Genomic DNA, 14337 nt, shown 5'->3' with positions numbered 1-14337 from the left:
GGAGTAAAGAAGGATAGAAGGAAGAGAGGGAATGAGAGAGAGGAGGAAGGGGAGAATGAGTGATGGAGAGAGATATATTAGAGAGAATGGGAGATCGAGAGAATGGGAGAGAGGTAGAGGAACAGAGGTAAAAAGAATGACAGAGTAAGGGAGAGAGATAAATATAGGGAGAGTGGCAGATCAAATGAGAAAGGGAAAAAGAGAGACTGAGCGAGAGAGAAAGAGAGAGGGAGAGAGAAAGGTAGGCGCAGTAGGGAGAGAGAAGGAGAGTGGCAGATCAAATGAGAAAGGGAGAGACTGAGCGAGCAAGCGAGAGAGAGAGAAATACGATGCTATTTCAAGGCCAGAACTTACTGATAATGCCACTCTACCTCAAAGTGCAAAGCGCTCCTGTCATGCTCCTGCATGACTGCGCCTCTGGAGAATTCCCTCCTAGATCAGATGATACGAGGAAGCCTGACAGCACAGTGTGCGGCACTCGCACATTCTATTTGACATGTTTCTAGGCTAGATTGTGATGAAAAGTAGACTACTTGGTTTCCTTGTTTAATTGTGTATTCATCGACCCACAGCTGCTGACCAGAAGCAACAGAGGACACCTGTAGATGCCTAATGAGTCCAATGAATCCAAAGACATCAATAAGGTAATATAGTTAGTAAGTACACTGAGTGTACAAAACATTAGGAACACATTTTAAGTTGATATATACACTGAGTGTACAAAACATTGAGTTGCACCCCCTTCAAATACAGTATTGAGTTGCACCCCCTTCAAATACAGTATCTCATTTACTGGACTCTACAAGGTGTCGAAAGCGTTCCATAGGGATGCTGGCCCATGTTGACGCCAATGCTTCCCACAGTAGTGTCAAGTTGGCTGGATGTCCTTTGGGTGGTGGACCATTCTTGATATACACGGGAAACTGTTGAGCGTGAAAAACTCAGCAGCGTTGCAGTTCTTGACACACTCATACCGGTGCGCCTGCCTGGCACCTACTTCCATATCCAGTTCAAAGGCACTTAAATCTTCTGAATGGCACACATACACAAACCATGTCTCAATTGTCTCAAGTCTTAAAAATCATTCTTTAACCTGTCTCCTCCCCTTCATCTACACTGATTGAAGTGGATTTAACAAGTGACATCAATAAGGGATCATAGCTTTCACCTGGATTCATCTGGTCAGTCTGTCATAGAAAGAGCAGATGTTCATGTTTTCTACACAGCATATACAGAGCTTTTGTATTAGAATGTCACTGAAGCAAATACAGACTACTAAAAATAACAGCCGAGTATGATGCATGTCAGTGTCCACATGTCACAATTTTGACAGCTTAATTTGACAAACACATTTCCTTGCATCTTCAAATGTCTTATTAAATGATTCATTTGGCACAAATGTTCTGCTGAAGTCATGTGCATCATTTTGACATTGGATATGATTCATGTTTTTTTGTGGATAATTTCTTATTAACCTTTGGATGCACCTACACATAGAAAATGAACTACTTGGCATCCTGACTTTACAGGCTTTTGAAGATATAATGGCCAAAATAATTGGATTGTATTACAATATAAATTCACCATATCTAATGTAGACTTGCGATTGAGCAATGAACCGCATGTGTCCAAATGAACAGATGGGATATGATAGAGCATATTGTTATGTTTTGAATGGACCACTTGCAAAGCGAAGAAGGAATGTTGAGAGGAGCACTGGACTCATGAAAGGCTGATTGAATTAATATGACCTACTGAGAATCCCATTGGATGAATGTATCAGTCCACATACAACAGGGACATATACGTAGACAATGGAATGCAATCCATCTAAACACACTGACCTTCCTGACTCTGTCATGGTAAAGTCATCACATTCTCCTCTGGGACACAAAAAGGGTGTGAGAGAACCACAGCCTCTTTATATCACTCAAAAGCATGTCTATTGTATTCCCCAGAAGCTGTCTCTTTGAGCTCTGAGGTCCTTGAATTAGAAAATAACCTCTCACTTTTCTTCTTGTCTGTCTACCTTCCCTCCCACCATCTATCATCCCTCTCTCATCTCGTTCCCTCGCCACTCTCAGGTTGCTGGGTCATTCCGTGGATGACGTGAGGAGGACAGAGGACCCCCCTCCACCCCAGCCCAGCCCCGCCCCCTGTGTCCCTCTCAACCTATCTACCGCTGTGTCCTATGGCTTTTTATTCCTATATAATGTCAGATTGGGATCATGTAGGGATAGAAGCCACTTAACACACGGTGAGAGAGCTTCATGAAGGCAGCACGGGGGGAGAAAAAGCAGTCCTAGTTGGCCTGCTTTATAATGTCCCATACCCTTGGTGCATATGGTTTGATGAATGTTTCCTGCTTTTGGTTTCATGTTCCCTGTAGTAAGGCTACATTTGTGCTCTTCCTTCAGATAATGAGTTAGCAGCTCATTGAAGTGTTCAGAGAAGAGTGATTCAGATGCTGTTATGGTTGTCGGTGCACCTGTTTTTGCTTCCAGGCCTTCACCGTTTTCAATTTCTGATGCTGTGGTGACGGCGGGGGTCTGCAGCGATGGATGTTGGAACATTGGCAAAAGATGTCATAAACAAAAGGAAGAAACAAGCGAGGAGAAACCAATGCATATCTTTAATAACCAACTTTAAAAGAGGCACTAAGTGAACAACTTTACAATACAAGAGGCATTGCATTTCCATTTTTTTTCTCTCTCTCTCTCTCTCTCTCTCTCTCTCTCTCTCTCTCTCTCTCTCTCTCTCTCTCTCTCTCTCTGATTCTGTTGCACATTATTAAAATAAAACTTTGACATTGAGCATTGCACCAGGAAATAATCTACCTATAATATAATACACTATAAGATACATATAAACAAGATAAAGCACCTTTTTTGTCTTAGTAAATAATATTCATAATTAAACAGTTGGAGGACAGACATGGAGGACTGAGTGTGTGTTTTGTGTGTGGTAGTATCAGTGCATGGGAGGATCTCCTAAAACAGGTCTCAGGACTGGGAATAGTCCTTGGATGCACCTGAGTTTGTACAGATGCAAGCTTTCCTAATTTTCTTTCCTAAGGACCTACAGATGAATACTTTGTTGGAGGAGGTTTTACACAGTCTTTTTACATTTAAAAAAAAATAAACTACAGAGAACCAGCACAAACGGTTGGATGAATGCAACTGCTACAGATCTCATGTTCCCTTCAGTTAGAGGACATTGGCGTTCACATTACAATAAAGAATAACATAGCACCAGTTAATGTTTATACAAAAGCTAATATAATGAATGTCAATGAAGTACAGTAAGGTAAAAATAATACAAAAAGAGTAATTTTGGAGAAGCATATACAAAAGGTGCACTGACATAGTCCAAGTCCGTTGGGATGTCATTTGGTCCTATTGCATTAAAAAAACAATATCCTCTATGAACACTTTTTGATTGTCATGCATTATTTGTAAAAAAAAAAATCAGTTTTATTTTCAAGTATTCTTTTTGTATTTTTCTAATGAAATATAGTCTCTGAAAAAGATTATGTTCAACCTAAGAATAGCAGGAATTAGTCAATGATTTTCCCTACTAGCATTTTAATTCAAGATGAATAAAATAATCTTCCGCACATTTGTGTAATAACAACACATTTACAAGAGAAGAAGACATAAAGTGACAACATAAGTATTTAGACAAACATTTCACAGAGAGCCATGCAATCTCATTCATGGTCATGAATTGTCTTGATCATCAGTAACGTGAACAACTTTTCAGTCTCTTTGTTTTCTTTCCCACAGATTCCTCCCACAATCAGTTTATTGGTTCTGAAGTGTCCTTCCTCAAAGGAATCTTAAAACTGGTGAGCTTCTGGCCAAACAGCTGGCTCAGGAGGTTGTTCTGTGACTCTGCTGTCCTATAGGAGTGGCTCTCCATGGACCTCACCCCTGTCTTTGGCCTAGACTTATTCAAGGAATTGTTCATAGGAGGCGCTGATGCTTTAGAAACTGGGTAATGAAGAGGCCGTCCAAGAGGCCCCTTTTTGGCTTTGTAATCCCCATTAATATGATGCACCATCTCTGCTTTCCTTGGCGTGCAGTTATCGAGGGAGCTTCTCTTTGCTTGAAGGCCTAGACTCCCTGATGTTTTGTGCTTGGGGACTATTTTGATGCTGACCACATCTTCTTTCACTGAAGAGAGCACCGGGTATTCGCTGGGGCCGTCCGATTTCCTGTGAACTGCCGGACTCTCGCACTTGCTGGGACGGAACTTATTTTTGGCCTTGACGTCGGCACCAAGGTTCTCCCGTGTGGCAGACGAGGAGACCCTCTGTAAACTGTGAGGTGTCCTCATCTCTTTCCTCTTCTTCTGTTCTCTTCTCACAGAGTCTTTGTCCTCGTTGGAGGCCGGGCCCTGGGAAGTGATCTTGGTGTGGTGGACTGGTGTTGACTCTATGGCCCTGGGGCTGTTGTTGGAGCTGTGTTTAGTGTTTTCACTGGGCTTGGGTGTGGAGGCTTTGTCCTTCTGCTTGTTGTCATGGCTGTGAGGGCTGGTTGACTGTTGCCCCTGCTCACCCTCCCTCATTTGGTCCATCACAATGGTAGATGATTTATGCTTTGTAGGAGGACGGTGGAGATCATGTGAATCGGGTCTCTTTGAGCTGTTGATCAGGTTTTCACGGAAACTAACATACAACTCCTCATCCGATGCCGTGGAATCTCTCCTCTGTATCTTCTTCTTTTCAGCTTCTGCTGTGGTAGTCTGTGTGCTGCTCTCAGGAGTGCTCTGCTTAGCATTGGCAAAGCACTCCCTTTCCTCTTCAGCTGTACTGCTCTCAAGGGGATCATCCTCTTCCTTCACATCACATGGCTCTGTGAATGATTTGCCATCGGCCTCACCAATGTCTCTAACAGGCAGTTTAGGTGAAGGACTGGGATCAATGTCCTCTGTTTTGGGTGTAGCAGTCGAGAGACTTTCAGAGCCCAGGTGAAACGTACAATGCTCCAGCTCTACCAGCATGTCAGAGTAGTCCTCAGCCATGTCCTCAGTCTTCACATGGGCATCATTTTCAGTGTGATATTCACATGCACTGGTCTGTGTAGAGTCCTCTGTTGTGTGTACAGAGAGTTTCAGAACTGGCATCTCAGCACTCTGATTTAAGTGCATTGAGGCTATGCTGGCGATGCCACTGTCAGAGCTGTTCTCTTGTAGACTGTCACTAAGAATCTTTCTCTTTTTGTTAGCTGGCAATTCACACTCATCGTTCTCTTTGGAGGCAGATGTCTTGATAGGTCTGAGAACTCCTCTAAACTTGAAGATCTTATTCCCACCTGACAAGTGCTTTTCCATGTGTCGGTCAAACTGCTCTTTCTTAGAGAAGGTATAGTTACAGGTGCTGCAGATGAAAGATTTCTTGATCACATGCATGACGTCTGCACACAGCTCACAGGTGTATAGGGTGGTATGCTTTGAGTCAAGCTCATCCACCTCCTCATGCTCACTCTTCAGATGATATTTTAGATCCTGTGGCTCCTGGTAGGTCACTGGGCATTTGTGGCACAGAAAAATCTTATTTAAGTTGTGCACAACCAGATGCCTCTGAAGCTTGAAGGGTTTGGGGAACTGCTTGCCACAGTGGTGGCAGTCTCTTGAGGGGTCTTTACAGTTGGGGTGCATCTCCACATTCTTTGGCACTGGCTCTGTTTTGTGCAGAACCTCAACAGGTGTCAGCGTGCTTGGTTTCCCCACTTTTTCACTGTTCTCTTTAGGCTTGACAACTTTGGGCTGAGCTACCTCTGTAGTTCTCACCTCCTGCCCAGTGTTTTCTACCACGGCTAGTTTATCCTTGTTGGAGACCTTACTGGACTCTCTGCTGGCCTTGCTGGGGCGGTGTTGCATGATGGAGGTGATGAAGTTCTTCACGGCTGACTCCTGCATGCCAGAGCCTGGCAGACTCCCCAGGATAGCGCTGTGTGACTGGCCCTTGCGGGCAAACTGCGTGGCATGCTCCCGTAAGTGCTCATTGTACATCCACACGTCCGATATCTCCTTCAGGCACATGCCGCAGGTCCAGATGCCGGCCTTGTTCTTGGCGTGTTTCTCTCTCAGGTGGTCCCTCAGCTGCTCCCGAGAACTGAACTTGCGCTGGACACACATGTAGCAGGTGGGAGGTGGAGAGGGGTTGTGGGATAACTTGTGGAAGTTGAGCTCCCCCAGGGTGAGGAACCAGGTGAAGCATACCTTGCACTTGTACTGTTTGTCCTTGATCTTTACGCTGTCCTCTTGTCGTTTCCTGCGTTCTGTGAGCTTCTTGGCCTTTGCAGTGTCTCTGGTCTCTGCATAATCAGTGCCAATGGGTCTTTCTAATGGGATGTCCTTGTTGGAGTCAAATAATTGAATTTCGGGTAGCTGGAATGTGGTATTGAGGTTTGGGATGTCAATGTTGTGGAAAGGAGACACATTGTCTGTAGCACATGGCTCTCCAGGATAAGGTGCAGAAGAGGCTATAATAGGAAGTGGACATGGTGGGGTTGGGACTTCTGCTTTACAGGAAGTTGGGTCAGAGGAGATCACAGTATCTGTAACAGAGTCGTTGGAGGCACTCCATTCCAATGATGCTTTGTCGATAGTGCTCTCGGGTTGGCATAGGAAGTCACTGCCATGCTCCACAGTATGCTCATGAATGTCTTTGTGGTCTGTTGTATCTCCTTTCATGTTACATACTTTTTTGGAATCACTCTTTAACGTGCTATTATGACACATGTTCAACATGATAGCATCATCAATGGATATTGTTTCATATTCACAAGGGTCATTTTGATTGTTGACAAATGTTTGGTCTATCTGATTTTCTGTATAGTCATCTTTCTTTTCGAGATATAGGTCAGGAGGAGGATAGTCTTGAACTAATGGTGAATCGGGTGATAGTTTCTGCTTCTTGTTCTTCTTACCATAAACCTTAGCACATTTTTTCCTTTTCAGTTCCTCGTTTCTAGTGGGGAATAGCTGGGAGAATGTGCTTTCATCATCAAGAAAAACATTCAAATCAGTGCTTAGTCCAGGAGGGCTTGCAAGAGAAGATTTAAAACAGGAGAGATTATCCACCTCATCTGTCGGGCCACTGTTTTTCTCAATCTTTACTGCAACCTCTCCCAGTATCTCTTTGGCAAGACTCTGATCTTTAGTTTGTTGCTCACATGCCTCTTTTGTGTCATACAAATTCTCTCTAGACATATCATAATCCCTACTAATATCCTTACTTACAGATACTTCCATACTAACTTCTGCTTCTCCATTGACAATCTCTGGCAGATTTGTGCTTTTCACCTCTTCTGTATCATTGTTGCTTTGAGTCAAGTCCATAGCTAGACTTGTAACCTCTATTGGAGACATTGGCATCTGTTCAATGCCACTGTTACTTGTTACAGTACATTGGACTTCCTCCTGCTCTGTAACTTTGTGGTTTACAAGATAATTGATTATGTCTTGTTTCTCAGGTGACTTGCAGCATCCTTGCTTTACCCGGGTTTGGATTTCAGGAGTAATAGCCTGTAATATGTCTGTTTTCAATATATTGAGAAGCTCGTCAGAGAATGGGGCAGGCTTCACGTTCACTTCATTGTTTTTGTTCTTCCGTGGTTTGTAGCTTTTCTTGGCTTTTGTCAACTGAGGAGGCATTTGCTGGACTATGTCATCAGCTGGCACTGCCATATTTGTTTCACTTGTGGTGTTCTCCAGGATTAAATCGGTTTCTCCGTGTTTGGTTATGAAGGAGCTATTACTTGTCTCAGGACAGTGATTCTCAGAAACCTCATTGCTTTCTGTTTGCAAACAGGTCTGTGGAACCAGGAGCTCTAGATCATTTTTATTTCCTGTTTCTATAGACTGGGATATTTGGTAACTGTGTAGACTCCCTTGATTACTTGCATTTTCCAAAAGTGGGCTTCTTTCAGTCCTTACCAAATGTTTCATGGCCTTGTGTCTCCTTAATCCTGGCACTGTCTGGAAACACATTGAGCATATCTCACACAGATGTATATTTTTCTGCATGGTTTCTTCCTCTTGCTGGAGGGTTGCTGAGCACTGACCTTCCTCCACTGTTAGTGATTCTGTTTGGTCTGATGGTAATGGGGTTGGCTTATTCTCACAGATGATCAGTGGTTTGGGAGTGTGCTGATCATCTGATATGTCCTTTATAAAAGCAAGGGCGTTCAGCTCACTAGGGACCTTATGAATATCCATGGCCTCTGGCAGCGCCTCTGGATCCACTCCCTTTAGCAAGTCAACATGTAAGTCCAAATAATCAATAGTTTGAAGGGGAGCCGGGCAAATGTCCAAATCCTCCTTTATATTGCCAGTGGACGGAGCAGTGCTCTGAGAAGGGAGACCCAGTAAAATGGATGGACATTTTATGTCATTTTGGATGCTGCTCTTGTTCAAAGATTCATCTGGTGGACTTAGGTTGGCTGTATGGTCTGGACTCATAGGTAACTCTGTGTCTATGCCACACAGTGTTTTGTCTGATGTCAATGTCGTGTCATCACTGCACTCACAAGGTTCACAGTCATTCTTGTGGCTCTGCTTGATGGCTGGCTCCTCCTCATCCACGTTGGCTGGGGAGATAGGAGTGTAATCAAACTGACTCAGTTGTGGAGGCTCATCTGGAATGTAATTGTAGTTCAGTGGGCTTAATTTGAAATCATACAGTGATACAGAGACTCTCTTCGTAAGGGCCCCCATTGCCTCAGATTGCTCTGTTGCAATGGTCAACGGTAGAGGAGAGGGAATGCAGGCTTCAGTGCTACATATTTTGCTCTCTGTGATTCCCAAGTCCAGTTGAGGAGGACTTACTAAAGAGTACTCCATCTCAGCTGTTATGGTCAATGAGTCATCAATATGCAGTGCTTCTTTGGCATTTAGGTCATCACAATATTCCTCATTGGGAGATTGGATTGAGGCTGGGATAGTATCTATATTATTGCATGTGATTGGCTGTGATTGTTCTTGTTCTTGTGTGTCAGGGTTCTCCACAGGTGTGTGTGGAGAAGCTGATAGAATAGGACTGTACGGAGGAGCATCCTCTGGAATAATATCCAGCCTTTCGTCCATCTGCAAATCTTCTTTGCATGGTGAGTGCTGGGGAGATGCCATGAGATGTAAGGGAACTTGTTCCTGGATGTCTTCAACATCTGAAATCTCTTCTCCTTGTCTGTGGTTAGCCTCACATTCAGGTTCCATTTCTGTTTCTTTGTCCTCATGTGTATGTTCCATTTGTGCATCACTGTCACTGTCACACTCAGCAATGACCAATGTGCTTTCATCATCTGAGTCAATGTTGGAAAAGGGTGATGTGTGGCTAGCATGCTCTGTATTGGTTTCCGTCAACAGTGGACTGCAAGGCTTAACTGCGACAGTCTCCATGAAGACATGGGGTGATTGATTGGCAATATCATTCACAGGGATGCTACACCTCAGAGGAACTGTATGGCTTATCACCTCATTCTGTATTGTACTTTTGGATTCAATGTTGTCTTCCTTCGTTACACATGCTGAACTGTCCTCCGTCTGTTCATTTGCAGATGGTGAAGGACATACACTCTCACAGTTACTTTGGACATCTATGGATTGTTCCTCAGATGCATTTTCTACCTCTTCAGGCTTATTATCCAAGTTTGCATCCAGTTCCTGCTGTGCTAGGTTAGACCCATTGGAGGGCTGGATCACAGACTTCGCATTGAGACTGATGTCCTCCACTGGCTCTACTGGCTCCTGATGCTCATCAATGGTAGTATCTAGAAGCTCTGTATGCTCAACAATGGTAGTATCTAGAAGCTCTGTGTGCTCATCAATGGTAGTATCTAGAAGCTCTGTATGCTCATCAATGGAAGTATCTAGAAGCTCTGTATTCTCATCAATGGTTGTATGTAGAAGCTCTGTATGCTCAACACTGGTAGTATCTAGAAGCTCTGTGTGCTCATCAATGGTAGTATCTAGAAGCTCTGTATGCTCATCAATGGAAGTATCTAGAAGCTCTGTATTCTCATCAATGGTAGTATCTAGAAGCTCTGTGTGCTCATCAATGGAAGTATTTAGAAGCCCTGGATGCTCATTAATGGTTGTATCTAGAAGCTCTGTATGCTTATCACTTATAGTATCTACAAGCTCTGTATGCTCATCAATGGAAGTATCTAGAAGCTCTGGGTGCTCAGGGAGGGCACTTTTGGCTTCAAGGATTTCATCCCCATGGTCCTCTAGCTTCTGGTTCTCACAGGTCTCCTCAATCATTGGTTGATTATCCATTTCAGTGTTTGAGCAGTAATCAGTTTCTATAACACTACTGTCTTCAGTGACATTGCTCATGATTGGGATGTCTTTGACTTCTGACCCACTGTCGTTGTTAGGTATAGACTCACTTGGCTGCAGTGAAACAATCTCTTTTACATCAGATGGGAGCTCTGTTTTTTCTGAGAGAGGAGGCCGTGACTTAACGTGTGTGGATTTAATATTTGCCTCATCAGGAATCACCTCCTTTTCATTATGATCTCTGCTTTCAGCAGTATCAGCAGATGGAGTTTGGCTTTCACTATGTAAGTGTTCTAGGCTCTTACGGGAAGTGAGGTTTGGCTCCTGCTCTTCAGGTGTGATGGAATCATTTTTGAAAATGGAATCTGATATCACTTCCAGGCTTTTCATCAGGTTTTCTGCATAGGTCTTACTCTCTAGAATCTCCTCAGATTTCTCTATGTCAGTTCTCTTGTCAACATCCATGTCTCCATCTCTGTGGTCCTCCTGTTTCAGTTGCTCTTTCACTTTCTCTGTATTTGAGGTTGTGGTTATCATACTGTGTTCGCGATCATCCTTTTTGCTAAATTGTTCAAGGACACTGGGTTCATCATGGGTTAGAGTATGCTGTCCCTCCATCAACTCAAACTCAAATGGACTGGACCATGGTAAACTATGCTCAGCAAAGGACTCTGAATGTGGGTCAGATGGCATAATTGACACTGCCAACGCCATGCTTTGCACAGGGCAGCCCATATCTAGACCAGTGTCTTCATTCTCAGATTCGTCGTCCAGTGGCAGAGGGGAGAATTTACTCATCTTCAGCTGCTTTGGGGACTCCTCAGTAAGCAGTGGTGGACTTAGCTTGGCTGTCTGGAGCTGATTTTCCAACTCAGTCACAATCCTCTTTATCTCTAGCTCATCTTCTGACACGCAGCTGTTGAGATTTGTACTGTAGTCCATTATTTTGTCTGGCAGAGACAAAGGAACATGATTGTAATCTGATTTCTTTTCATTTAATTTATCAGAGCCGTCTTTGTATTGGGATATCTCATCTGGTAACATGGGGCTGACATCGACCATAAGGCCCCAGTCCCTCTGTTCCAAGAAAGGAGAAAGAAAGGATGATGAGCTAAACACCTCCTTTTTGTCATTGATGGTATCTAAGGAGCTGAAACCTTCTTTGTGCAATGGAACGTCAGTGTAGAGGCCATTGTCAAATCCTGCCACTGAGAGGTCCCCGAACATTGACGATGTGTCAAATGAGAGAGGAGACTTCATAAGACTCTGGTCCTGCTCTAGGGGGTATGGGATTAGATCTGATGTCTCTTTCTGTGTCAGAGGCTCCTGAAGTTCAGTTGGAGACAGGCACACTTCGTCCATGTGTGCACTGCAAAGAGGTGTGGACTTGGGGACTAAGTCATTAGTGAAAGTCATTGGCTCTTTCATTGGATGGACACTCTCATTATGTTTGTAAAATGTAGAATTGTCTGATAGCTTTGAATGCGGCTGTGTAGATTGACATCCCACGCTTTTTCGTCTTTTGTGTACTGATTTTTCCTTTGAGATGGTTTCATCTTTTTTGAATTTATTATAAGAATTTGCTTCCATGTTGTTTGTGGCAGGATGTGATGATTGAAGCTGATGTGATTTGAGATCAGAACAAATAGATTGAAAATGTATTGATTCCCCTTTGGAGATCTTGACGGCTGTCCTCAGTGGTGTGTTTTTGTCTGAACTTGCTATCATTTCTGTTTCTCTGCTAAATGAGTCATCCTTCTCCCTTGAGGACACATCTGTGCGTTTGCATTTCTCAAGATTTTTGACTGCACTCCCCACCTTTAGTAGTGCTGATACTGGATCAACATCTTCAATGTTCGAGTTAGTGATACTTGAGGCCATTGAATTGTCTTTGTTAGTAGAGAGGAAAGTCTTATCAGCGCTATACCTCTGAGTAGATTTGGTGAATGTCAGTGCTAGTTGTGTGCTAGAATCTTTGTATATCTTTTGTGGAGATCGCTCGTAGGTTCTCTGCTCGGAAGAGTCTTTCCTCCTGATCTCCATTATTTTCTCACAGTCTGAGTCTGTGCGGTCAGTGCTTTTGGGGCTGTTGATGCCATCGCTGGAGATACTCACAGACGTGCTGACTTCACTGCTAGTGGATGACCTGCTGCCTCTCCTCCGAAGTATCTGGTGAGAGCCAGATTTCTCTAGAGACAGAGAGACGTCTTCAGCTTTCTTTACCTCAAAGCACTCTTTTGACTCATGCCTCCATGCTGCACTGTTCCTGTCGCTCCTAGCCCTCCATTTGCACTCCTTTGTGTAGGTGTACTTGCAGCGGCTGCTTTGGCTCAGGCGACCTTGGCTTGCTATCTTCACAGGCTCACACTCGTCATCTGAGTCTGAGACATAGTCGTACTCCCCAAATGTAGGATTTGGCACTGTGGGCGTCAATCTCTCCATCACCAGTGAGAACTGGAGGTTTTTGGTGCCTTTTACATGAAGCTTGTGTAACTTGTTCTTCTGTTGAACTATTTTGTGGATGAGTTCTTTGCTCCAGGTACCGGCACCGGTCCTTTTCCTTTTATTCTCCCTTGCTGCAATCCTTGGGGTTGGGCAACTCCTGTTTGCAGAAGAGACTTGGGAAGAGGTTGAGCCACTCAACAAAGAGCTATCCCGGAGGCTTCGAACTCCACAACGTTCTGAAAATGTGCTGGATAAGAGGAACCTTGGAGTGTTAGTGTTTTCCTTTTCACTCTTGCACAGCTTTCTTATATCTTTCACTTTATTTTCTTGCTCCCTCGGTTTCTCCCCCGAGGCGATCCTTGAGTTTTTATGAGATACTTCTTTTTTTATGTTCATTTTCTCATCATGCTCAAAATTCAGAGGGGTCTTCTCAAGTTTGCTTTCTGTGTGGTTGTTGTCTGTCTGAAGGCTCGCTATGTCTGAGTCATAAAGATATTTTCCTTGTGTCAGAGACCTATCATCTTCAGTTGATTGTTTGCTTTTGCCCTCAAAGACCATTGAGTCTTTGGTTTTCAGAGTCTGCCTGTTTGACGATACTTTGACAGTGGCGAGGTCATCATCTGCGAATGCATCAATGAAGCTACTGTCAATCTCTGCATTGTCTGACTGATACCCCAGTCCATTTAGAGCCTCAGTGATTAGGCTATCTAACTTTGCATCCTCCATCTCCAAGTCAGGAAGAGAGACAGGAAGGTTACCTGCCCCAGAGAACAGGTTAAGTTTCATGGGGTCATCCTTAGAATCTCCTTTTGTTTCGCTGTCAGACATCAGCTCTCCGTTCTTATTGAGCCCCAGCAGAGACAGGTGAAGGTCAGATGGACACCTTGGCATGGAGATACGTTGACATAAACTGGTCCCAGAGGATGAATCTTTTGTCATGTCATTGTGAAACTGTGTTGAACTTCCTGGAGTTGTTCTGGTGTCGTCCACTTTCTGTGAAAACACATGCTGTCCACAGTATTGCTTATGGCCAAGGAATGAGGCCAGGTTAGTGAAGTTCTGATCACACTGCTTGCATGTGAGAAGCACGTCCAGTTGGTCAAGGTTTGCCGTGGCTAAAGACGTGGCTAACAGTTGATGTGCAGAGTATGGTGGTGGAGGTGGGTGGTGCTCCACCCCAAAGCCCTCCATATAGCCCTTGTTGCCATCCATACTAGGCTTTTGATGCTCGTTGTTCTGCAGGTAGCTCATCATGTCATCTTTTTCCCTCTCTGGGGCGTAAGGCAGGTTACGGGAGGCGTCTGATTGGAAATGGTGAGAGTTAGTGCTGAGGTGATCTGTGGGTCCTTGTGCCGTCAGTTGGTGCTGGTGATAAAATGGAGGGGGATGCCCAGTCTTTGATATCTGACTGTCGTCAGAGAGGTTGACAGGGCTTGTTGAGGCTGGGGAGAGTGAGGAACATGTGCTGCTAGAGGCTGGGTTATGGATTGGGGAGGGCGAGGGAGATTCATATGGTGACACCATCATAAGCCCCATTGGTGGGACCTGTAATGGTGGATATCCATATGTTCTTGATGATGACCCAGGCACTGATTGGTTCATTCC

At 44.2% G+C, this 14337-nt stretch overlaps 1 protein-coding gene across 1 annotated transcript; it reads right to left on the bottom strand.

Moving 5' to 3' along the window:
- Positions 1-2730: 2730 nt before the first annotated feature.
- Positions 2731-13918, bottom strand: LOC121577172. Its single transcript, XM_041890943.2, has one exon. It carries the CDS (start codon positions 13669-13671, stop codon positions 3799-3801), a length of 9873 nt encoding a protein of 3290 aa, XP_041746877.2. The 5' UTR covers positions 13672-13918; the 3' UTR covers positions 2731-3798.
- Between the last annotated feature and the right edge of the window lie 419 nt (positions 13919-14337).

The sequence above is a fragment of the Coregonus clupeaformis genome, chromosome 11, assembly GCF_020615455.1.
Source record: "Coregonus clupeaformis isolate EN_2021a chromosome 11, ASM2061545v1, whole genome shotgun sequence".
NCBI classification, from domain to species: Eukaryota; Metazoa; Chordata; class Actinopteri; order Salmoniformes; family Salmonidae; genus Coregonus; species Coregonus clupeaformis.
Note: the sequence above shows the minus strand (reverse complement) of the source record. Positions and strands in the feature narration are given on the sequence as shown.